Raw genomic sequence first — 26,737 nt, 5'->3', positions numbered from 1 at the left:
ATTGCTTCACCTCCTCAAACTCCCCTCTCCGGGCTCTCGGTTTGCTGTTACTCTGAATCAGATAACTTTCTTGGTCTTCCAACTGATTCCGGATCACTTTCTCCGGTTTCTGCTGAGAATACGGCCTCTCCATCTCCACATCAAACTTGATTCCGTAGAGACAGTCACTCACGAGCTGCGACCTTCGCCAGACCTGACACGTGTCCAGAGAAAGCTTTAGCTCTTTAGTTCTCAGTCGCTCCTGCAACAGTCTCGCTTCAGATTCTCCCGAGGCAAATCCAAATACCAGGAGAACATCCACATACGCCAAAACTCCAAACACCTCCACATCCCCCATGGTATTCCACATGCCCCGCGGGAAGTTTGCAAGGGCTCCGGATATGCCCTCTGGCATCTTTCCGGACGGGAAGAATCCTAGGGGACCTATAAAGGCCGTCTTCTCCTTGTCGGCCTCACTAATCTGGATCTGGCAACATCCACTCCTCAGATCCAGCACCTTAAACCACTTCGCACCACTCAGACAGGCTATCGCCTCTTCGACCCTCAGGGCCCTATTCTGGTCACTATACTCCACACACACGCTGCCTACGTCTCCCACGGCTTCAGGGCCCAGTCGCCGCAACTGAGGACACTGAGGTGTCTTCAGCGGTCAACTCCCCTCCCTCGTGGTTTTTCGCAGCGTCCACTAAGAGGGTCTCACCCTGAGATACTTGCCCCAGGCCGTACCACCACCGGCTCTCGTTTGAATTCGGTACCGGCCCGTGGCTATTACACAAGTCCTCCCAAGCAGCTCGAAACTCTGGGTGCATCGACAATGCCTCCAAACAGCCCTCACCCCCCTCCTCCGGGCAGGCCCCCAGGCGCATCCACACCAGCAGGGTGTTGGTCCCCTCCAGAATCGAAACGCTGCCCGTCTCAACAATGTCCGGATACATCAGCATTAACGATTCACGAACCTCAGTCACCCCGCATTGGCCTCTAAGAACTCCATTTTCACTGACCAATAATCGTCGTTGGATAATCACCGGCACTGGTACCCCAAATCTCCAGTGCCCTCATCGTCGTCAAGGGTAAATGCTTCCAATACCGGTTGTAAAACGAACTGTAGAGCAACTTGACCTGCGCCCCGGTGTCGAGGATGGCTTTAACTTGGCTTCCATCCATCCGTAACGACACCTGAGTGCGTGGTCCCTCTAAGCCTTCAGGAATAGGGTCTGTTCCTTTCGGGAGTTCCTTGGTACATTGCTGGGAACGTGCTCCCCCAGAGACCCCAAGCCGTTCCCCCACTGGGCCTCTAAGTTTCTCGACAATCTAGGATCAACTGAACAATTGAGGGAGGAGCTGATCCCCTTGACAGATCCCCCTGGCACCGCAAGCAATTTATCTGCCCCCCCCCCCCCAGCCAAAGAAGGTACTCTGGAAACTTTCCACCAATCTCCCGCCACAGATATGGTAAGCCCCCCAGCTGTGGCATTTGAATTCTAGTCGAACCAAACGCATATCCCCCCGCTTTCCCATAACTGGCAGCTGTCACCTCCAGGTAATTGGAACAGACAGTTCTAACAACGTCACAAGCCCGCCTACTCAAAGTCTCAACCAATCCCTGTCGCTTTCCCTCAGCCAAGCACTGCCATTCGCCTAACATCTGAGAGGTCCGCTCCACCCACGCCTCCGCCCCTTTAGGGCTGGACATTATTCCAACAACCGGGCGGAGCCCACCATAGCTGAAACATCCCAACCTGTCACTCCTCACTCTCCAAACAGTATGGACAGCCCATGGTCCCACCACCATTTCGTCAGCGCTAGTCTGAACTCGAACAATGATCTCCAGGCTACAAAAAGCCACCCCACCCAACATGCACACAGTGATAACCAGCAATCGCACACCAGCAGAGGCACAACAGCATTCCATCCCCGCAACATGCATAAGTTGAAGAGGGGGATCACACAGCTCCCGCTTAATTTCAATCCCGGAGGAGCCCCCACAATGTAGTCCCCTGGCAGGCCTTAGGCTCGTTCAGTTCGCTTCCGTCTAGGGGGAGCAGCCTTCGGCCCCGCCAAACTGGGTAGCCAACCTGTGTGGATGCTGTGCGATGTCCCCACCCCGCCAAATAACAGACAGTACACCATATGCGATTAAATGATTACAGTTTATAGATATTACTATAACTAAGTGATTTATAACGATACAGTATACATGAAGGGAAAGAAAATAAAGAAAAGGCGCCAAACTTATCAAAGTCCAAACCACTTCGTGCACAACTGTTGGAGCTCAATTAACAAAATCTTCTGGTCACCATTTGATCCCCTCCGAACTCCTCGACTCGTAGCTCGGGACCACCCGAAGTGATCAACCAAGCACATCTGTCCTCGTCTCTTCGCCTCGCCAAACATCCTGGCCTCGGACCCCCACTCGGGGTCCGTTCCTCACCCAGTTTACAGCATCGCGTCCTCTCTCTCTCAGCCCCTCTCGCCGACTCCCCAAAAGCCCGCCAACAATAGCTTATAGACCCAGAAGAGAGAATAACATTAATTCCAATTGGTTAACAAATGAATACAATTCTCGTTATCAGTAAATTTAACCCAAACAAGCTTCCAGCACTCTTTTGCAACAAAGAAGCAATTCCTACTTTTAACAAAACAAAGAAGCCATTTTGATTAACATATAGAGTAACAAAAAAGAAAAGAAACCTCACAAAGAAGAAACCCCTTTCCCTTAATAAGAAACCCCCTCTACGCAACATTTCCATGGATGCTGCCCGACCTGCTGAGTTCCTCCAGTGTGTTGTACGTGTTGCCTTTACCAGCGTTTGAAAGCCGCCAATCCTTCAATGTGGGGGCGAAGATGCTGGAGAAGATAGCGCCTCACTCGCTACAAGGAGAGCCCGAACACGTGACAATGTCCGTGATCTGATTGGATACATCGCCATGACGTTCAGAGCACTGTGACGTCATTCACTGGCTCGCATTTTGGAAAGGATTCCATCGGTCATCGCAGATACACCAACAGCTTCGCACTGGGAAGCGGCCGTTCACCTGCTCCGTGTGTGCGAAGAGACTCATTCAGTTAACCCACCTTGTGATGCTCCGGTGAGTTCACAATAAATAGAGGCCACATTTCTGTCCGGAGTGAGCAAAGAGTTTTACTCAATCATCCCAGCTGCTGCAACACCAGCAACTTCACATCAGGGAGGAAGTTCAAATCAGCTCCGTGTTAAATGTTTAACCATCACGGTGACTGAAGGCAGCTGCAGGTTCATGAGGGACTGTTACTGTCAGATTCTGCAGTTCTTGCGGCTGCTCATCGCACCCAGGACTGAACCCTGGTCACTGAGCATTGGAGGAGTCTGTTCTGCTGATGTTAGCCTTAAACTAGACTGGTGTTTAATATTGTGGATCTGTGAAAGATAAATCAGTTCTGTTTCAAATCCCGTGTGTCATGTACTTACAGTCTCTACCACACTTACAATGTACACTAGAGAGGCCACTCGGCCCAGCTGGTCCGTGCCCATGTTTCTGTTCCATATCAGTATATGAAAATCTATCCCTGCCATTCCCCTCTCATCCTCCCTGAGATGACAGGTTGCAACTAGTCACCACTCCGTGGGATAGGAGATTCCCCTTGAATTTCATAGAATCACAGAAATCTACAACATATTACCGATGCTTTGGCCCACAATGTTGTACCAACCATGTAACTTACTCAAGAAACTGCTTAGAATTACCCTCCCGCAAAGCCCTCTATTTTCCTAAGCTCCATGTACCTATCTAAGAGTCTCTTAAAAGACCCTATTGTATCCGCCTCTACCACCGTCGCTGGCAGTGCATTCCACACACACACACACCACTCTTTGCTTAAAAAAAAAATAGCTCTGACATCTCCTCTGTACCTACTTCCTAGCAGCTTAAACCTATTCCCCCTCGTGTTAACCGTTTCAGCCCTGGGAAAAAGCTTCTGTCTATCCACACGACCAATGTCTCTCATCATCTTATACACCTGCATGAATTTCCTGCATGATTTTCTCCGGGCTGAATAAGACGATGAGCTCTCTGTGGTTGTGACGTTCTTCAGGGCTCCGGACGAAGTTGGTTAAACTCCTTCTTCCCCGCTCTTTTCAGCGTTTTGGGTCATTTTCACCAATTTTAACGGACTGTGTCTCAGACAGCTGGGTTGTTGCAATTGTTACGTACCAGTACATTAGATCACTAATGGAGTCTGGTTTCGATGTGAAAACGACTATCTTCATTAGTATTGTAACGGGGTCCTGAATTACCCCTATGAACTGTGTTTTTGAAAAGAGAGAGGGAGTTGTTGTTCAACACCGAACACCTTGTTGGAGAGGGGGGGGGGAGAGAGAGAGAGAGAGAGAGAGAGAGAGAGAGAGAGAGAGAGAGAGAGAGAGAGAGAGAGAGAGAGAGAGAGAGAGATGGTTTCTCTGCAAGCTTGTTTACATTTTTACAAGGACACTGTCAGCTTCTGTGTTACAGAGAGAGAAGGGAGGAACTGTTTGATGGACAGCTGGGGCTCAGCACGGTGAGATAAGTAGGAGGTCCGCTGATAGACCTCCAGACACATGGTTTTGGACACTGAATGAGCTTTGTTGTGTCCACAGAAAAAGGTGGGTTTTGGAAGATCGATCAGGAGCATCGATCAGTGGCTCTCGCAGTGTGAAAAGGCTGTGACCGGTGGGGAGTTATTCGTATGCCCATCCCTCGCCTGGGTTAATAACTCCACCACAGAAGAACGGTCCCGTTTGTAGTCTCACAGTCGGTGACTTCCAAAGGATTTCGGAGGAGGACGGGACTATCGACGGCGTCAGCTTACCTGAAGACTCAAACCTCTCCCTCTCTCTCTCTCCATCACTACTCGACTCAATCCCACGAACTGAACTGAACTTCACTCATCTCCGTAAGACGGTATCCATTCACCCCGAGGCGTGAAGAAGCTTGGCTTTCCTATTTCCACACACACACACACACACACACACACACACACACACACACACACACACACACACACACACACACACACACACACACACACACACACACACACAAAATTGCTAACCTGTTTGATATATCTGCATTTATCTTGCTGTATCGCGTAGTTACGAATAAATAGCATTAGTTTATAGCAATACCAGACTCCACGATGTTTTCTATTTCTGCTGGTTCTTTGACCCGTCACGGGGTACGTAACAGTATCTACTCCAAATATAAAAGATTAAACGAAATAAACAGAAGTTAACAGTGTATTGCCTATATATAGCTCCCAAACTATCAAGCTTGGGAAACAATGCTTAAAGTCTTCAGACGGTAAAGTGGAAAAGTTCAGTAATCCACGGAATAAGTGAGTGAGAGGAGAGATTTGTAAATCCACACGAACATGTAGAGAGAAGGCAATTACGAAGAATTCCACACACATTCCACGCTGGGTAAACGAAATAACTGTCGCCGAAGATCTTATCCGTCGATTAGTTCCGAAATCCACTTAGAAATATCACCAGGTGACGGTAACAGGAATATCGTCTTCAAGTGGTTACCACAGAACACCCCGATTCCAGGTAAGGGCCAACAAAAGTGATACCACAGGATACTCCAGCAAATCCACACACATGGATGATACGAAGTGACAGTCACACATCCGTTGTGCACTGCGTGCCGATGATCAGATCAACCCAACCTTTTGGGCATGGAAGAGTTGCAGCCTATAGCAGTCACACGCTGAAGTTCCAACAGCTTGTCTCCCTCTCCCGCTCCCGCTCCCTCAGGCTGCTGCAGCTTGTGTCTGACGTCACAGCGCCGCCTCACTCAGGCACTTAAAGCGACACTCACAGTAAACGAACCTGCGGTCTCGTAACACAAAGCACCTCTAAAGTCTGACAGCAGACTAGCGAGTGAATCTTCGATAGTGCAGAGTCAGAAACCGAAGATTTGCCAGCCTGGGTCAGGGGTTCCAGAGAGAGATGGGGTTCAGAGCAGGAGGACGAATAAGATAGATAGATAGATAGATAGATAGATAGATAGATAGATAGATAGATAGATAGATAGATAGATACTTTATTCATCCCCATGGGGAAATTCAACATTTTTTCCAATGTCCCATACACTTATTGTAGCAAAGCTAATTACATACAATACTTAACTATTTAAATACATTGAATGGTAACTTAAGCTCAGTCCTAACCCCGGCACTTTAACATATCCTACTCCTGGCGGTTGAATTGTAAAGCTGAATGGCATTGGGGAGTAGTGATCTCTTCATCCTCTCTGAGGAGCATTGCATCGATAGCAACCTGTGTAGACCAGCAGGATGTGGTCAAAAGTGAAAGATTAAAAGCATTTGGAAACTGGTTGATCGAAAAGAAGGTGGTTAATTTCTGCAAAACACAGGTGGAAATAAACAGATCAGGCAGAAATTTTGGAGAGGAATAAATAGAAAACGTTTAGGCAGAGCCCCTTCAGCATGCTTAGCCTGTGTACTTCGCTGCTTAGTTGTTCTCTGAATTGCAGAGTTCCTCCAGCGTTTTGTGTGTGTGCGTCTCTGTATTTCCAGTAACTGCAGAATCTCCTGTGTTTTATATCTGCATTTTACTTTGGCATTAGATACACGTTGATATTGAGTATGTTGCTTATGGGAGCCGCTTTCTGCGTTAAAACAGCTGCAGATTTTTCTATCCACACGGTTAAAAAAAAATGAGGTATGGACATTCAACTGGTGCTTGCAGAAATGTTTAATGGCACCGTGATTACCCATAGGGCCATGCGTTAAGAATTTCGCCGGCGCTGAAGCGCCGATGAAATGCGCAGGCGTCAGGCTGAGGACGTCCCCGAGTATCACGCATGCGCGCAGTACACAGAAGACTTTCAAAATGTCGGTTGCAGGTAAGAGCGATTCTCTGTGTTTTTATCTTAAACACCGACTTCGGGATAATTCCTTTGAATTTCTGACACCTTGACCAGCAATCCCGGGACAGTGCTGCCCTCTTCCCTCTCTCTCAGGCCCACGATCTGTACACGGGCCCCGGGGAGCTTCCGGTTGAATGGGAACCGAAGGATCTCTCAGACAGAGCTGAGCTCCAGCTATCTAAATGCAAGGATTAGGAACTCGGAGAAAGGGAACAAAATCTTTTACATCACCAGTTCAGAAAATCGGCATTAGTACTCTTTTCCATAGATGCTGCCTTGCCTGCTGAGCTCCTCCAGTATTTTGTGTGTGTTGCTTCCTCTACCTCCTCTTGCTCTGGACTTTTCTACCGGTGAGAACATGTTTTGTCCCATTCTCTCTGGGTACGTAATGATATCAAACACCTTTGCCCTGGGCAACAAGTAGCTTTCACATCCCAAATGTGCCAGACTCCAATGAGACAGATTACTGCCCTTCCCTTCATATTCATTGGCATTGCCATCACTGAGTTCACCACCGTTAGTCACCCGGGGGAGAGTTCAGAGGGAATATTTATGTAGAATACAGAAAGTAGTGATGTCTGTTTGCATTTGGGTGATGCAAAAGTTGCTGGAGAATTTGCAAGTGGGAAGAAGTGGAGTGATATTTGGAAATCTGACTTTTTAAAGCGTAATTTAGCAAGCAAACCACATATGGGCAATGTGCAAAAGCTCTGGTGAGAAAATCCTCCATTTCCTGTTACAGGCCTGCTACATAGGTTGTGTGAGAGTGCAGATGAACTCGATCAAACCCAGAGGAGATCAAAGTTCCTATTGACAGTGATTTGCTAGATGTTAAAATGAATACCTCTCTATATAAAATTCACTGTGCACATCTTGTCACTGGGTAAAAATTGGGTACAAGATTTATCTGCACACTGGTTATTACAAATTAGAGGGGAGATTATTACAAATTAGAGGGGTATTGGAGGGAAGGAGGGGAGACCTCCAGTGTCCCTGATGCCCTCACCTGCAAGATGTACATCCAGCTGCAGCTTGTAACCCTGCACTTCAATGAGCTGGAACCTGAAATGGGTGAATTCCAGATCATCCAGCAGTTGGAGGGGGTGATATATATGACATGAAGAGAGGTGAGTTACTCCCAAGGTGCAGGACACAGGAAACTGGGTGAGAGTCAGGAAGGGGAATGAGGTTAAATATCCATCGCAGAGTACTCTAGTGGCCATCCCCAACAACAGGTGGACCACTTTAGTAGCTGTTGGGGGGAATTACCTGGCAGAGGAAAGTCAAAAGGCTGATTAGGGATTCGTTAGTTAGAGGAACAGAACAAGAGGGGAGGAATATCCTAGTGGTAAGGCTTGCTAGTGGTAGTGAACAGGGGAGGGGGTGATGTGGTTAAAATAAGTTGTAGGGGAATGGGAGCCAGAATGACAGAACAGATAGTGGAGAGGGTGAATTGAATTGACTTTATTAAATATATATTTCATAAACATGAGGAGTAGATATATTTACCTTACATCATCTAAATGTGCAATGTGTAATTTATAGTAATTTATAATAGATAGTTTGCACATAGGACAGTCAATATAACATAGAAATGCCACTGTATCAGCATGAATTATTCAGTCTGATGGCCTGGTGGAAGATGATGTCCCGAGGCCTGTGGGCCCTTTTGCTGTGGTACCGTTTCCTGGATGGTAGCAGCAGGAACAGTTTGTGGTTCTGGTGAATTGGGCCTGTTTGTCCCCGATATTTGTTGGGCCCTTTTTACACACCTGTCCGTGTAAATGTACTGAATCGTGGAAAGTAGATTGTGCAATGTATAATTTCCTTGTTTATATTTAGAGACATTTTTTGGTGTATAAAATGATGAGGGGTATTGAGCGTGTGAGTGGCCAGAGTAGTGTTTTTTTATTTTCCCAGGGTTGAAATGGTTAATGCCGCTTTTCCACACTCCCATAGACCCTTTGTCCATCTCCTGAATAAATAGAGATGGAAAAATATTTAAGATCTCTCCCATCTGCTTTGTTTCCACACATGGATTGCCATTCCGGTCTTCCAGAGGACCAACTTTGTGCCTTGCAATCCTTTTGCTCTTAACCTATCACTAGAATCCCTGAGGATTATCCTTCACCTTTTCTGTGACAGCAACCTCATGCCATCTTTTAGCCATCCTGATTTATTTCTTATGTGTTCTCTTGCATTTCTTATACTCCATAAGAAACTGACTGCCTATCCCTGTTATGCAATTCCATTTTGTGCTTTACCAGGGTCTCAATATCTCTTGCAATCCAAGTTTCCCTACAGTTTCTATCTTTACCTTTTATTCTGACATACCCGCTTACTACTTTCAAAATTTTGCTTTGAAGTCCTCCCATTTACCAAGCACACCTTTGCCATAAAGCAGCCTGTCCCTATCCACAGTTGCCAGATTCCAGTGTTGATTCCAGGTGTTGATCCATGTCCTGAACGCATCCGCCTTTCCTACGCTGCTCCTTGTATTGAAATATACAGAGCTCAGCATATTCACTGCACCATGCTCAACTTTTTCATTCCTGACTTTGTCTGAGGCCTGAACAACATCTGTCTCCACAACCTCTCCACTATCTGTTCTGTTATTCAGGCTCCCATTCCCCCTGCAACTTTAGTTTAACCCTCCTTACCCCCACCTCCCACCATGCAGATCTATCACCCCTTTGGCTTTCCTCTCCCAGATCAATAAAAAGGAGGTGCATACCAGGTACAGGCAGATAGGAACAAATGGGGTCCTTATGAAATACAGGAAATTCAAGTGAACACTTATGAAAGAAATAAAGGCATGAGGTTGCCCCAGCAGACAAGGTGAAGGAGAATCCTCAGGGATTCTGCAGATATGTTAAGAGCAAAAAGATTGCAAAGGAAAAAAAAAATTCTCTGGAAGATCAGAATGGTAATCCATATGAAGGGATAACATAGACTTGTGGAGATTTTTTTTGCATCCGTATTTACTCAAGAGATGAACACAGAGTCTATAGAAGTGAGGCAAAGCCACATCAACTTCATGGACCCTGTACAGATTACAGAGGTGGAGGGGTTTGCTGTCTTGAGGCAAATTAATGTGGATCAATCCCCAGGGCCTGACAAATTGTTCACTAGGACCCTGCAGAAGACAAGTGCAGAAATTATTGGGGCCTTAGCACAGATATTTAAATCATCCTTAGTGACAGGTGAGGTACTGGAGGATTGGAGGTCAGACAACGTTGTTCTGCTGTTCTAGAAAGGCTGTAAAAATGAACTAGGAAATTATATGTTTGTGGGCTTGACATCAGAACTGGGAAAGTTTTTGGAATGTGTGTCCAGGAACCCGATATATACTGTAAGTATTTGGATAGGTGTGGACTGATAAAGGATAGACAGCATGGGTCTCGCCAATCTTATAGAGTCTCTCCAGGAAGTTATCAGGGAAGTGGATGAAGGCAAGGCAGTGGATGTTGTCTACATGGACTTTAGCAAGGCACTTGACAAAGTCTCTTATGGGAGGTTGGTCAAGAAGGTTCAGTCACTCAGCATTCAAGATGAGACAGTAAATCGGATGAGACACTGTCTTTGGGAGAAGCCAGAGCGTGGTAGCAGATGGTTGCCTCTCTGACTGGAAGCCTGTGACTAGTGGTTGCCACAGGGATCAGTGCTGGATCTGTTGTTGTTTGTCATCTATATCAGTGATCTGGATGATAGTGTGGTTAACTGGATCAGCAAATTTGTGGGTGACACCAAGACTGGTGGTGTAGTGGACAGTGAGGAAGACTATCATGGCTTGCAGTGCGATCTGGACCCACTGGGAGAATGGTTTGAAAAATGGAAAATGGAATTTAATGCAGACCAGTGTGAGTTGTTGCACTTTGGTATGACCTACCAAGGGAGGTCTTTCACAGTGACTGGTCGGGCACTTAGGAGTGTTGTAGAAGAAAGGGACCTGAGAATACAAGTTCTTAATTCACTGAAAGTGGTATCACAGTTAGATAGTGATGGAAGGAAAGGTTTTAGTTCATTGGCCTTCATGAACCATATACTGACAATAGATGGATGTTATGTTGACTTGTAGAAGACATTGGTGAGGCCTAATTTGGAGAATTATGTGCAGTCTTGGTCACCTGCCTACAGGAAAGCTGTAAAAGAAGTTCAGAGAGTTCAGAGAAAATTCACAAGGATTTTGCCAGGTTTGGAGGAGTTGGGTTAGAAGGAAAGATTGAACAAATCAGCACTTTATTCCTTAGAGTGTAGAAGATTGAGGGGTGATTTGATTGTGATAGAGAGGCACAGATAGTGTTAATGCAAGCTGGCTTTTTCCACGAAGATTGGGTGGGACGACAACCAGAGGCCATGGGTTAAGGGTGAAAGGTGAAATGTTAGCGGAACATGAGGGGAAAATTCTTCACACAGACGGTCATCTGGGTGTGGAATGAGCAGCCAGCTCAAGTGGTGCATGCGAGCTCGATTTCAACATTTAAGAGGTTTGTGTGGGTACCCGGATGGTAGAGGTGTGGGAGTGGGCTGTTTAAATAGTTCAGCACAAACCAGATGGCCCAAAGGGCCTGTGTCTGTGTTGAAATTTTCTTTGATCGTGACAAGAACCTGAAATAATACAAGAATTCACTCTATCCCCTTTTGACAGCTGTGTGAACCAACCTGTCATTTCAGCAGGAATTTTTTATATGGCGTTAAAACTGTGGCACTTTAAGTTAATAATACATAAAAGAAGATCCCAGCTGCACGTCAAGTAAGACAATTTGCATGAGATTGTTTCAGTTACTGTGTGGCCAGGCACCCATGCAGCTCAGCAGGAACAGGGAGTAATACCAATGGAGAGAGTCAGACTGAGCCAAGGCACAGATTGGAGATGACAGAAATGCCCCATTCTTATAGAGACAGGAAGAGCATCAGGGAATTGATGGTCATTCCAGATACCAGCACTCTGCCCAGTCAGGAGATGATTTCTCTGTCCAACTTTCGTTGAACCTCACTGTAACAGTGTGATACCAGATCAAACCTTGGCAACTCAAGTAATCTCATCTGAAATGTTGTCCTACACCCATTGATGGATTTTGTAAATCTTTTTACAGGTTAAAAATGAGAAGGAATTCGTCTCCAGGAAGCTCAAACACGGCACAGCAGTTTTGTTGTCTCTGTCTAGATATTTAAGAAGTGGAGCAAGGGATCCAATTGACCACCCTTCCTGCTCAGACAGTGGGGAGGGATTCACTCGGTCATTTGACCAACTGGCATGCCTGTAATTTACACAGGAGAAAGGCCTTTCACCTGCTCAAACAGTGGGAATGGATTCACTCAGTTATCACAATTGAAGGTACATCAGCAAGTTCACACTGGGCAAGGCCATTCATCTGTTCGGTGTGTGAGAAGGGGTTCAGTCGGTCTTCCCACCTGTGGACACACCAGTCAGTTCACACCACACCGGGCAGAGGCTGGTCATCTGTTGAATTTCTGGGAAAGGATTCACTCAGTCATCTGACCTAATGGCTCACCAGCGAGTTCACACTGGGGAGAAGCCATTCACCTGCTCAGTCTGTGGGAAGGGATTCACTCAGTCATCCCACCTACAGAGTCATCAGCGAATTCACACTGGGGAGAAGCCGTTCACCTGCTCAGTCTGTGGGAAGAGATTCACTCAGTCATCCAACCTACTGGTACATCAGCGAGTTCACACTGGAGAGAAGCCATTCACCTGCTCAGTCTGTGGGAAAGGATTCAATCTGTCATCTACCCTACAGAGTCATCAGCGAGTTCACTCTGGGGAGAAGCCGTTCACCTGCTCAGTCTGTGGGAAGGGATTCACTCAGTCATCCAACCTACTGGTACATCAGCGAGTTCACACTGGAGAGAAGCCGTTCACCTGCTCAGTCTGTGGGAAGGGATTCACTCTGTCATCTACCGTACTGGTACATCAGCGACTTCACACTGGGGAGAAGCCGTTCACCTGCTCAGAATGTGGAAAGAGATTCACTTATTCATCCCACCTACTGAGACATCAGCGAGTTCACACTGGGGAGAAGTCATTCACCTGCTCAGTCTGTGGGAAAGGATTCACTCGGTCATACCACCTACAGAATCATCAGCGAGTTCACACTGGGGAGCGGCCATTCACCTGCTCAGTCTGTGGGAAAGGATTCACTGTGTCATCTACCCTACTGATACATCAGCGAGTTCACACTGGAGAGAAGCCATTCACCTGCTCAGAATGTGGGAAGGGATTCACTTATTCATCCCACCTACTGAGACATCAGCAAGTTCACACTGGGGAGAAGTCATTCACCTGCTCAGTCTGTGGGAAAGGATTCACTCGGTCATCCTACCTACAGAGTCATCTGCGAGTTCACACTGGGGAGAAACCGTTCACCTGCTCAGTCTGTGGGAAGAGATTCACTCGGTCATCCCACCTACAGAGTCATCAGCGAATTCACACTGGGGAGAAGCCGTTCACCTGCTCAGAATGTGGGAAGGGATTCACTGTGTCATCTACCCTACTGGTACATCAGCGAGTTCACACTGGAGAGAAGCCGTTCACCTGCTCAGAATGTGGGAAGGGATTCACTCAGTCATCCCACCTACAGAGTCACCAGCAAGTTCACACTGGGGAGAGGCCGTTCACCTGCTCAGTCTGTGGGAAGGGATTCACTCAGTCATCCCACCTACAGAGACATCAGCGAGTTCACACTGGGGAGAGGCCATTCACCTGCTCAGTCTTTGGGAAGGGATTCATTCAGTCATCCAACCTCCAGAGTCATCTGTGAGTTCACACTGGGGAGAAGCCATTGGTGAGGCCTAATTTGAAGTATTGTGTGCCTGGAGGACTTGGGTTATAAGGAAAGATTGAACAGGAACTTTATTCCTTGGAATGTTACAGATTGAGGTGAGATTTGATTGTGATAGAGGGGCATCTATAGTGTAAACGCAAGCTGGCTTTCTCCACTGAGTTTGGGTGGAACGACAACCAGAGGCCATGGGTTAAGGGTGAAAGGTGAAATGTTAAGGGGAACATGAGGGGAAACTTCTTCACACAGACGGTCATCCGGGTGTGGAATGAGCAGCCAGCACAAGTGGTGCATGCAAGCTCGATTTCAACATTTCAGAGGTTTGTGTTGGTACCTGGATGGTAGAGGTGTGGGAGTGGGTAGTTTAAATAGTTCAGCACAAACCAGATGGCCCAAATAGCCTGTTTCTGTGTTCAACGTGAGTGAATCTGCAGATGCTGGAAATAAATAAAAAAAACACAAAATGCTGGCAGAACTCAGCAGGCCAGACAGCATATATGGGAGGAGGTAATAATGACATTTCGGGCCGAAACCCTTCATCAGGAGTGAAGTAACGTGGGATGGTCGGTGGGGGATAAGAAGTGGGGGGAGGGATGAAGTAGAGAGCTTGGAAGTGATAGGCTGGAGGGAAATGGGCTGGGGGAAGGTGGAGAATTATGGGAAATAAAAGAGAAAGAAAGGTAGGGCTGGGGGGAGAGATTATAGTGAGGGGGGAAAAGAGAGAGAAAGAGAACCAGACTAAAATAATAGATAGGGATGGGGGTAAGGGTGGGGGCAGGGATATCAACGGAGGTCAGTGATTTGGATGTTCATGCCGGCAGGTAGAAGATGTGTGGCCACAGGGAGATCCCGCCACTGCTGGAGGACCGAGCGCCTGTGTTCCGCGAAACGGTCTCCCAGTCTGCGGCGGGTCTCCCCAATGTATAAATGGCCACATTGGGAGCACCGGGATGGTGGTGAGGGAAGAAGTGTGGGGGCAGGTTTAGCACTTCTTCCGTTTGCAGGGGTCAGTGCCCGGAGGGAGGTCTGTGGGGAGGGATGGGGGAGATGAATGGACAAGGGAGTCGCGTAGGGACCGATCCCTGCGGAAAGCGGAGAGAGGGGGGGAAGGTGAAAATGTGGTTGGTGGTGGGATCACGTAGGAGGTGGCGGAAGTTGTGGAGGATTATACGTTGGATCTGTAGGCTGGTAGGGTGATGGGTGAGGACCAGGGGACTCTATCCCTGGTGGGCTGGCAGGGGGATGGGGTGAGGGCAGAGGTGCATGAAATACGGGAGACGCGATGGAGGGCAGAGTTGATAGTGAATGAAGGGAAGCCCCTTTCTTTAAAAAAGGAAGACATCTCCTCTGTCCTAGAATGAAAGGCCTCATCCTGAGAGCAGATGCGACGGAGGCGGAGGAATTGAGAGAAAGGGATAGCATTTTTGCTGGAGACAGGGTGGGAGGAGAAATAGTCTAGGTAGCTGTGGGAGTTAGTTGGTTTGTAGTAGACGTCGGTGGATAGGGTGTCTCCACAGATAGAAACAGAAAGTTTTCGAAAGGGGAGGGAGGTGTCAGAAATAGACCAGGTGAATTTGAGGGTGGGGTGAAAGTTGGAGACGAAGTTAATGAAGTCCAAGGCCCCAGACAGTCCTTTCAGGTGAGGCACCACTTCACCTGCGAGTCAACTGGCGTGATATACTGTATCCGGTGCTCCCGATGTGGCCATTTATACATTGGGGAGACCCGCCGCAGACTGGGAGACCGTTTCGCGGAACACCGGTGCTCGGTCCTCCAGCAGTGGCGGGATCTCCCTGTGGCCACACACTTCAATTCCACAGACCACTCCCACTCTGATATGTCTGTCCATGGCCTCCTCTACCGTGAAGATGAGGCCACACGCAGGTCGATGGAGCAATACCTTATCTCACGCCAAGGTAGCCTCCTTCCTGCCGGCATGAATGTCCAATTCACTGACCTCCATTGATACCCCTGCCCCACCCACCCTTACCCCCATCCCTATCTATTATTTTAGTCTGTTTCTGTGTTGTACATTTCTAGAAGAACCTGAAATATTACAAAAATTCACACTAAGCCCTTTTAACAGCTGTGCAGACCAACCAGTCATTTCAGCAGGAATTTTTTATATGGCGTTAAAACTGTGGCACTTTAAGTTAATAATACATAAAAGAAAATCCCAGCTGCACATCAAGAAATACTATTTGTGTGAGAGTGTTTCAGTTACTCTGGGGCGAGGAACCCATGCAGCTCAGCAAGAGAAGGGAATAATACCAATGGAGGGAGTCAAACTGAGCCAAGGAACAAATTGGAGATGGCAAAAATGCCCCATTCTTATGGAGACAGGAAGAGCATCAGGGAATTGATGGTCATTCCAGATACCAGCATTCTGCCCAGTCAGAAGATGATTTCTCTGACCAAGTTGGTTTGTACATCACTGTAACAGTGTGATACCAGATCAAACCTTGGCAACTCAAGTAATCTCATCTGAAATGTTGTCCTAAACCCATTGATGGATTTTGAAAATCTTTTTACAGGTGAAAAATAAGAAGGAATTTGTCTCCAGGAATCTCAAACTCAGCACGCCAGTTTTGCTGTTTCTGTCTAGATATTTAAGAAGTGGAGCAAGTGATTCAATCGATCTTCCTTCCTACTCAGACTGTGGGGAGGGATTCACTCGGTCATTTGACGAACTGGCACACCCGTCATTTTACACAGGAGAAAGGCCATTCACCTGCCCAAACAGTGGGAATGGATTCACTCGGTTATCACAATTGAAGGTACATCAGCAAGTTCACACTGGACAAGGCTATTCATCTGTTCTGTGTGTGAGAAGGGGTTCAGTCGGTCTTCCCACCTGTGGACACAGCAATCAGTTCACACCACACCGGGCAGAGGCTGGTCATCTGCTGAATTTCTGGGAAAGGATTCACTCTGTCATCTGACCTAATGGCTCACCAGCGAGTTCACACCGGGGAGCGGCCATTTACCTGCTCAGTCTGTGAGAAGAGATTCACTCACTCTTCCACCCTGTGGAAACACTAGCGAGCTCACACTGGGGAGAAGCCGTTCATCTGCTCGATCTGTGGGAAGAGATTCACTGAGTCATTCACCCTACTGGTACATCAGCGAGTTCACACTGGGGAGAAGCCATTCACCTGCTCAGACTGTGGGAAGAGATTCACTCAGTCATCCACCCTACAGAGACATTGGCAAGTTCACACTGGGGAGAAGCCGTTCATCTGCTGAGAATGTGGGAAGGGATTCACTCAGTCATCCCAACTACTGGCACACCAGTCAGTTCACAATGGGGAGTGGCCATTGTTATGAATCCCTATAGGTTTTGTTTGATATGGACTGTCATTTTAAGAGAGATTAAGAAGTTGAATCAGTCTGACTTGCAGCTTGTTTACATTGCTCGCAGACTGTTTATTTTTAACCGAGGACACAGACTCTCAGAGTCAGACGGAGATGAAGGAGGAAAAATGGAAGGATCAAAACCAGGGAACTAGTGGCCAAGGGTCACTGTTTGGAATTTTCCTATGCCCACAAGGGTGGGTTAATTATCGATTCAGCGTACATCGAATGTGTGGTTGTTACCTTCTTTGATCCGTAGGAGTGGATCTGATTTGGGTTATCCTGTGAAGACCACTGTTGTATTAACACTTGCCTGGGTGTGGTGTGGTAATTCACTTGACGATACCTCTTGTGACAAGTCACTTTCAGTGATAATTCGTATGTGGATTTGAAATGATGACAGATAAAATCTACAGCGACTGTTCTCTCATTTTACCACCATGGAACCTGTGGAATTCAACATAATTGCCTTCTCTCGACATTTACCCTGGATTACAAATATCTCTCTCATCACCTATTCTGTGGATGAACTGAACTTTCATACTTTACCATCTCAAGACCCCGAGCTCAATAGTTTGGGAGTTATATTCACACATGACACTATTAACTTTTGTTTATCTTCCTTAAGTTATTATATTATAAGTAGATTCTAATAAAGATAGTTTTAACATCAAAAACAGACTCCATTGCTGCTGGTTCGTTTCTAAAGCATTACAATTCAGAATAAAATTGGGGCCTGTGTCCGGAATATGAACAGATTTGGGGGTGTATTGATTAATTATCGATTTCATTTGGGAAATTACATTTGATTTATTTTTTTGTGGAAAATCAGCAGCAATGGATGCTGATAGATGTCTGGAAGCACCCAACCTCTGACGCACTAGAAGATGCCAGAAGGATTGAGTTGTTGAATACTGCCAGAAGGTTAAAACTTGCTAAGGGGAAATTGACAATGAGGAGGGCACAGATACAGAGGATAATTATGTATCTGAGGGTGTGTTTAAAGTGGAGGAGTTGGAGGAGTTTCCTGAAAGTAAACCGAGTGAGCTTGAGCTCCAGTACAAGTGAGAAAAATTAAAGATGGAGGCTGCGGAAAGGCAGAGGCAGTTTGAGGCTAGAGAGGCAGAAAAACAGAGGGAGGAAGCAGAAAGACAGAGGCTGTTCGAGCTGGAAAAGATAGAGAGATTGCAGCAAAGGGGTCTAGAGTTAGACTCTGGTGATAAGTTGATGCCAGTCGAAAAGTTACATTGGTCCCTCCATTGGACGAGGCAGAGGTTGATAAATACTTTCAGCATTTTGAGAAGTTTGCTCAGAGTTTAAAGTGGCCAAGAGAGGGTTGGTGTATTCTCTTACAAAGTGTAATTCAGGGGAACGCTTAGCAAGCCGATTCTGCTTTGACAGTTGCTGAAGCAGCTGATTATAGAACATAAAATAGTACAACACAGTACAGGCCCTTCGGCCTACAATGCTATGCCAAACCTTAAACCCTGCTTCCCATATATCCCCCCCCCACCTTAAATTTCTCCATATACCTGTCTAGTAGCCTTTTGAATTTCACTATATCTGCCTCCACCACAGACTCAGGCAGTGCATTCCACACACAAACCACTCTCTGAGTAAAAAAACCTTCCTCTAATATCCCCCTTGAACTTCCCACCCCTTACCTTAAAGCTGCGTCCTCTTGAATTGAGCAGTGGTGCCCTGGGGAAGTTGTGCTGGCTGTCCACTCCATCTATGCCTCTTAATATCTTGTATACCTCTATCATGTCTCCTTTCATCCTCCTCCTCTCCAGAGAGTAAAGTCCTAGCTCCCTTAATCTCTCATCATAACACATGCTGACTAAACCAGGCAGCATCCTGGTAAATCTCCTCTGTACCCTTTCGAATGTTTCGACATCCTTCCTATAGCGAGGCAACCAGAACTGGACACAATACTCCAAGTGTGGCCTAACCAGAGTTTTATAGAGCTGCATCATTACCTTGCGACTCTTAAACTCTATCCCTCGACATATGAAAGCTAACACCCCATAAGCTTTCTTAACTACCCTATCTACCTATGAGGCAACTTTCAGAGATCTGTGGACATGTACCCCCAGACCCCTCTGCTCCTCCACACTACCAAGTATCCTACCATTTACTTTGTACTCTGCCTTGGAGATTTCACCTTCCAAAGCCTCACACTTCTGAGGGTAGAAGCAAAAAGTAGTAAGGTGAAAAGTAAAAGTGGCAGGCAAGCAAATCCAGGGCAAAAATCAAAAAGGGCCAGTTTTCAACATAATTGTATAAGGGCTAAGAGTGTTTAAATACAAGGCTGAAGGCTTTGTGGGTCAATGCATGGAGCATTTGTAACAAGGTGAATCAATTGAATGTGCAAATAGTTATTAATGAATATGATATAGTTGGGATCAAAGAGACATGGCTCCCGGGTGACCAAGGATGGGAGTTTAACATCCAGGGATATTCAATATTCAGGAGGGATAGATAGGAAAGAAAAGGAGGTGGGGTAGCGTTGCTGGTTAGAGAGGGGATTAACACAATAGAAAGAAAGGACATTAGCCTGGAGGATGTGGAATCAATATGGGTAGAGCTGCGTAACACTAAGGGGTAGAAAACGCTGGTGGGAGTTGTGTTCATGCCACCTAACAGTAGTAGTGAGGTTTGGGATGGCATTAAACAGGAAATTAGAAATGCGTGCAAAACTTAACTTTTTTTTAAAGCTATTATTAATGCTTTTTGAGTTAGTGATTTAGATGCATATCATATTATTACTGAGTTAAGTATTGTATGTAATTAGTTTTTGCTACAACAAGTGTATGGGACATTGAAAAAAAGGTTGAATTTCCCCATGGGGATGAATAAAGTATCTATCTATCTATCTATCTATCTATCTGTTATAATGGGTGAGTTCAATCTACATATAGATTGGCTGCACCAAATTGGTAAGCGTGCTGAGGAAGAGGATTTCTTGGAATGTATGTGAGATGGTTTTCTGAACCAAAATGTTGAGGAACCAACTAGAGAGCAAGCCATTCTAGACTGAGTATCATTGAGCAATGAGGAAGGGTTAGTTAGCAATCTTGTCGTGTGCGGCCCCTTGGGTAAGAGTGACCATAATATAGTGGAATTCTTCATTAAGATGGAGAGTGACGTAGTTAATTCAGAAACAAAGGTTCTGAACTTAAAGAAGGGTAACTTTGAAGGTATGAGACAGGAATTAGCTAAGATAGACTGGCAAATGATACTTAAAGGGTTGACAGTGGATATGCAATCGCAAGCATTTAAAGATCGCATGGATGAACTATAACAAGTGTTCATCCCAGTTGGCAAAAAATAAACCAGGGAAGGTAGTGCACCTGTGGCTGACAAAGGAAATTAGGGATAGTATCAATTCCAAAGAAGAAACATACAAATTAGCCAGAAAAAGGTGGCACACCTGAGGACTGAAAGACATTCAGAGTCCAGCAGAGGAGGACAATGGGATTAATTAGGAAAGGGAAAAAAGATTATGAGAGAAAGCTGGCAGGGGACATAAAAACTGACTGTACAAGCTTTTATAGCCTTTTAAAGAAAATGATTGGTTAAGACAAATGTAGGTCCCTTACAGTCAGAAACAGGTGAATTGATCATGGGGAATATGGCAGACCAATTGAATAACTATTTCGGTCTGTCTTCACTAAGGAGGACATAAATAATCTTCCGGAAATAGTAAGGGACCGAGGGTCTAGTGAGATGGAGGAACTGAGGGAAATACATGTTAGTAGGGAAGTGGTGTTAGGTAAATTGAAGGGATCAAAGGCAGATAACTCCCCAGGGCCAGATGGCCTGCATCCCAGAGTACTTAAGGAAGTAGCCCAAGAAATAGTTGCATTAGTGATAATTTTTCAAAACTCTTTAGATTCTGGATTAATTCTTGAGGATTGAAGGGTGGCTAATGTAACCCCACTTTATAAAAAAGGAGGGAGAGAGAAACCGGGGAATTATAGACCGGTTAGCCTGACGTCGGTGGTAGGGAAAATGCTAGTCAGTTATCAAAGATGTGATAACAGCATATTTGGAAAGCGGTGAAATCATCGGACAAAGTCAGCATGGATTTGTGAAAGGAAAATCATGTCTGACAACTCTTTCAGAATTTTTTGAGGATGTATCAGTAGAACGGATGGGGAGAACCAGTGGATGTGGTATATTTGGATTTTCAAAAGGCTTTTGACAAGGTCTCATACAGGAGATTAGTGTGCAAACTTAAAGCACACGGTGTTGGGGGTATGGTATTGAAGTAGATAGAGAATTGTTTGGCAGACAGGAAGCAAAGAGTGGGAATAAATGGGACCATTTCAGAATGGCAGGCAGTGACTAGTGGGGTACTGCAAGGCTCAGTGCTGGGACCCCAGTTGTTTACAATATTTATCAATGATTTAGACAAGGGAATTAAATGCAGCATCTCCAAGTTTGCAGATGACATGAAGCTGGGTGGCAGTGTTAGCTGTGAGGAGGATGCAGGGTGACTTGGATAGGTTTGGTGAGTGGGAAGATTCATGGCAGATGCAATTTAATGTGGATAAATGTGAAGTTCTCCACTTTGGTGGCAAGAGCAGGAAAACAGATTATTATCTAAATTGTGGCCAATTAACAAAAGGGGAGGTGCAATGAGACCTGGGTGTCATTGTACACCAGTCATTGAAAGTGGGCATGCAGGTACAGCAGGCGGTGAAAAAGGCAAATGGTATGTTGGCATTCATAGCATGAGGATTCAAGTACAGGAGCAGGAAGGTTCTCCTGCAGTTGCCTTGGTGAGAACACACCTGGAGTATTTTGTGCAGTTTTGGTCCCCTTAATCTGAGGAAAGACATTCTTGCCATAGAGGGAGTACAAAGAAGGTTCATCAGATTGATTCCTGGGATGGCGGGACTTTCATATGAGGAAAGACTGGGCTTATACTCACTGGAATTTAGAAGATTGAGGGGGAATCTTATTGAAACGTGTAAAATTCTAAAGGGATCGGACAGGCTAGATGCAGGAAGATTGTTCCCGATGTAGGAGAAGTCCAGAACGAGGGGTCACAGTTTAAGGATAAAGGGGAAGCATTTTGGGACCGAGATGAGGAAAATCTTCTTCACACAGAGAGTGGTGAATCTGTGGAGTTCATTCCCATAGGAAACAGTTGAGGCCAGTTCATTGCCTATATTTAAGAAGGAGTTAGATATAGCCCTTGTGGCTAAAGGGACCGGGGGTACGGAGAGAAAGCAGGTACAGGGTTCTGAGTTGGATGATTAGCCATGATCATACTGAATAGTGGTGCGTCCTTGAAGGGCCGAATGGCCTACTACTGCACCTATATTCTATGTTTCTATCATCCGAACATCAACTCCCTAATCATTCTGCATCACTTATTAATTCCTTTTTAATTGATTATGGCATAATTACATTTGGAGGGATATGCATCCTAGTGATAGTGAATACTCTTTTTTCCTCACATGTTCATAATAAATATTCGAAAATCGACTATTTTATAGTCGACCTCCGATTTCTATTTAATGTTCAGAAATGTGAATATGATAGATAGATAGATAGATAGATACTTTATTCATCCCCATGGGGAAATTCAACATTTTTTTCCAATGTCCCATACACTTGTTGTAGCAAAACTAATTACATACAATACTTAACTCAGTAAAAATATGATATGCATCTAAATCACTCTCTCAAAAAGCATTAATAATAACTTTTAAAAAGTTCTTAAGTCCTGGCGGTTGAATTGTAAAGCCTAATGGCATTGGGGAGTATTGACCTCTTCATCCTGTCTGAGGAGCATTGCATCGATAGTAACCTGTCGCTGAAACTGCTTCTCTGTCTCTGGATGGTGCTATGTAGAGGATGTTCAGGGTTTTCCATAATTGACCGTGGCCTACTCAGCGCCCTTCGCTCAGCTACCGATGTTAAACTCTCCAGTACTTTGCCCACGACAGAGCCCGCCTTCCTTACCAGCTTATTAAGACGTGAGGCGTCCCTCTTCTTAATGCTTCCTCCCCAACACGCCACCACAAAGAAGAGGGCGCTCTCCACAACTGACCTATAGAACATCTTCAGCATCTCACTACAGACATTGAATGACGCCAACCTTCTAAGGAAGTACAGTCGACTCTGTGCCTTCCTGCACAAGGCATCTGTGTTGGCAGTCCAGTCTAGCTTCTCGTCTAACTGTACTCCCAGATACTTGTAGGTCTTAACCTGCTCCACACATTCTCCATTAATGATCACTGGCTCCATATGAGGCCTAGATCTCCTAAAGTCCACCACCATCTCCTTGGTCTTGGTGATATTGAGACGCAGGTAGTTTGAGTTACACCATATCACAAAGTCCTGTATCAGTTTCCTATACTCCTCCTCCTGTCCATTCCTGACACACCCCACTATGGCCGAGTCATCAGCGAACTTCTGCACATGGCAGGACTCCGAGTTATATTGGAAGTCTGATGTGTACAGGGTGAACAGGACCGGAGAGAGTACGGTTCCCTGCGGCGCTCCTGTGCTACTGACCATCGTGTCAGACCTACAGTCTCCCAACCGCACATACTGAGGTCTATCTGTCAAGTAGTCCACTATCCAATCCACCATGTGAGAGTCTATTCCCATCTCCGTTAGTTTGTGCCTTAAGATCTTGGGCTGGATGGTGTTAAAGGCACTAGAGAAGTCAAGGAATGTAATCCTCACAGCACAACTGACCCCATCTAAGTGAGAGAGTGATTTGTGCAGCAAATACGTGATAGCATCCTCCACTCCCACCTTCTCCTTATACGCAAACTGAAGCGGATCCCGGGCGTGCCTGGTTTGTGGCCTCAGATTCTGTATTATCAGCCGCTCCATGGTCTTCATCACGTGCGACGACAAGGCAACAGGTCTGAAGTCATTCAACTCCTTTGGTTGTGGTTTCTTCGGTACCGGGACAATACAGGATGTTTTCCACTGTCTGGGTACTCTTCTCTGATCTAGGCTCATGTTGAAGATGCGCTGTAGTGGTTCTCCCAGCTCAGTCGCACAGGCCCTCAGTAATCGTGGGGAAACTCCATCCGGTCCAGCCGCCTTGCTGGTACAGATCTCCCTCAGTTGACCTTCCACCTGTGCAGCCGTAATCCTGGGCGTGGGCAAGGTCTCCTGTGAGGGAAGTAAGCCTGGTGTGGAGTTCTGTGGTGAGGATGAGATTGTGCTGTCGAACCTATTGAAGAAGTTGTTCAGCTGGTTCGCTTTCTCCACATCTCCACTTATGTTTACCCCCCGCTTTGCACCGCGTCCGGTGATGATCTTCATCCCATCCCACACCTCCTTCATGCTTTTTTTCTGCAGCTTTTGTTCTAGCTTCCTCCTATACTGCTCCTTTGCCCCCCTTATCTGTACTCTGAGTTCCTTCTGAACTCTTTTAAGCTCCAACCGATCACTATCTTTAAAGGCCCTCTTCTTCTGGTTTAGGAGGCCTTTGATGTGACTAGTGATCCAGGGCTTATTATTGGGATAGCAGCGAACAGTTCTAACAGGAACAACGGCATCCACACAAAAATTAATATAGTCCGTTGTGCATTCAGTGACCTCCTCAACGCCCCCACAGAGCCCCCCTTGCAGTACATCCCAGTTAGTAGTACCGAAGCAGTCTCACAGGGCCTGTTCAGCTTCAGGAGTCCACTTTCTAAAAGAGCGTGTGGTAGTGGGATGCCTCATCACAATTGATTTATATCTGGGCTGTAACAAAACCAGGTTGTGATCAGCTTTCCCCAGTGCAGGCAGCGGGGATGCACTATATGCATCCTCTACGCTTACACCAAAAGATTCTTGCTATTTTCTCGGGCTTATCGTTAAGAGTTTATTGTGAATTTTTGAAGATATGCAATCAGAAATGGCTCTTAGATCCAAAGGACGAGAACCGGGGCGTAACCCGAACGGCAATGGAAAGAAGCAAGCTCAACCGCAACGCACTGAGTTAACTTATGAACTGTTTATGGAGGTTTTGGATTAAAAAAATTCGATGAACTACAAGTTCTTAAACAAGATATAAAGGCTTTTCAAGATTATATGGTTAAGACGGATTCAGTAATTAACCAGCAGCAAGTTCTTATCGCGTCTCTGCAAGAAGAAGCTCGGAAACGAGATTTGACAATCGAAAAATTGCAACAGGATTTAATTTCGACCAATAAACTGGTGGAAACACTTAAAGCCAAGATTGTCGACTTGGAGAATCGGTCCAGAAGACAGAACCTACGTCTACTTGGTCTCCCAGACGGCATAGAGAAAGGCGATCCTTCGAAATATTTTGCTCAACCTTTAAAAGATGCGTTTCCGTCGGTTTTTCCAGAGAACCCCCCCCCCCCCATTACTTGACCGAGCACATGGAATTTGCAGTCGTTCATCGAGTGCTTCAGCTAAACCCCCGTTGGTAATTGTCCGGTTTCACTATGTACACGACAAAGAACAACTTATTCGTGAGGCTCGGAGGGCTGGGATGATTACATTTCAAAATTACTACTTCCGTTTGGTGGAAGATTTTAGTCCTGAACTTATGAAAAAAAGGCTTCTTTTTAAACCTCTGATGTCTGAATGTTATGAGAAAAAACTAAAACCTGTGTCTCTTATACCCTGCGAAGCTTAGAATATCTCCGTCGAATGCTCCACGCCAGGTTTTTCTTTCTACATTTGAAGCGAGAAAGTATCTGGAGGAGAACTTCCCTACTGCTATAGACACTAATCCCTAATAAATGAGTGATTCTGATCGTGTAAGATGGTTTTCGATTCCTCAAACCAGGGTTAGTCTCTGGTTATTGGTGTAGGTTTATCCTATACTTCATATTTAAGTTAAAGTGTGTTTTCGTTATATTAACCGTTCTGTCTTATACACTTTAACCACTATACTATATTTTTGACTATTATTTTTGTTCCCTTGAAGGTATATTTTTAACCTTTCGAAGGGAATTTTTTTTATTATCAAGATGGTGGTTTTTTGCAAAAATATTCTTGGTTTTGTTTAAGATGGCGTTATTGTTTCTTCTTTCGTCTTCTTCCTATAATGCATCGCTTATCATAGTTTAAATACTTCTTGATTTGTTTGGGTTATATCCCGATTTATAAACTTTTAGTGATTGTATTCTTTTTTTTACAAATAAGCATATTAAGAAGAGTAGATTTTAGTATCGTAATCATAATTTTTAAAGTTGGGGTGGTTTTTTTTACATATCCTTTAAATACGGAGTGGTCTGCCGCTGACATGGGGGTAGAATTAGTCTAATTTTTTCCTTTTTCTAGCCATATTTTGGCTTTGTTTCTTTTTCTTGTGGGGGTGGGGGTTGGTCTGTTTTCCTTTTTTATTTTTCTTTTATCAGTTTGTTTCAGTTTTTTCATTCGGGCTGTTTTTGAACTACAAATATGTCTACGATGTCGTCACTTCCGGGTCCGCTCTTTATTTTTGTTACTCTTCCGGGTGCATGAGTTTATAATTTGGTTAACCCTTTCTATACCAAAGGGTTGACTTTAGAAGCATGGCTCAAACCATTAACTTTGTGTCTTGGAATACTAATGGTTTAAACCATCCGATTAAACGAAAAAAGATTTTCAAAGTATTCCAAAGACTTAATGCTCATATCATTTTTGTACAAGAAACTCATGTGAGGAAGGAGGACAAATATCGCTTTTTT

General features: G+C 45.5%; 1 protein-coding gene across 2 annotated transcripts; it reads left to right on the top strand.

Annotated features, from left to right (window-relative positions):
* The first annotated feature begins 12,029 nt into the window (after positions 1 to 12,029).
* On the top strand, positions 12,030 to 22,659 carry LOC140720555 (uncharacterized). 2 transcript variants are annotated; one of them, XR_012097217.1, is made up of 2 exons: positions 12,030 to 13,810; positions 16,247 to 22,659. XR_012097217.1 is itself a non-coding variant. In XM_073035392.1 (2 exons), the coding sequence occupies exon 1, from the start codon at positions 12,417 to 12,419 to the stop codon at positions 13,689 to 13,691; it is 1,275 nt and encodes a 424-aa protein (XP_072891493.1). In that variant the 5' UTR covers positions 12,030 to 12,416; the 3' UTR covers positions 13,692 to 13,715; positions 16,247 to 22,659. The 2 variants fall into 2 exon arrangements, 1 of the variants encoding a protein (XP_072891493.1); XM_073035392.1 differs by having other exon boundaries at positions 12,030 to 13,715.
* The last annotated feature ends 4,078 nt before the right edge of the window (positions 22,660 to 26,737 follow it).

Source organism: Hemitrygon akajei, unplaced genomic scaffold, assembly GCF_048418815.1.
Source record: "Hemitrygon akajei unplaced genomic scaffold, sHemAka1.3 Scf000045, whole genome shotgun sequence".
In the NCBI taxonomy this organism is placed as follows: domain Eukaryota; kingdom Metazoa; phylum Chordata; class Chondrichthyes; order Myliobatiformes; family Dasyatidae; genus Hemitrygon; species Hemitrygon akajei.
Note: the sequence above shows the minus strand (reverse complement) of the source record. Positions and strands in the feature narration are given on the sequence as shown.

Coding starts and splice junctions, on each gene's coding strand:
- LOC140720555 (XM_073035392.1), top strand. CDS start 12,417: ATGGCTCACCAGCGAGTTCACACTGGGGAGAAGCCATTCACCTGCTCA.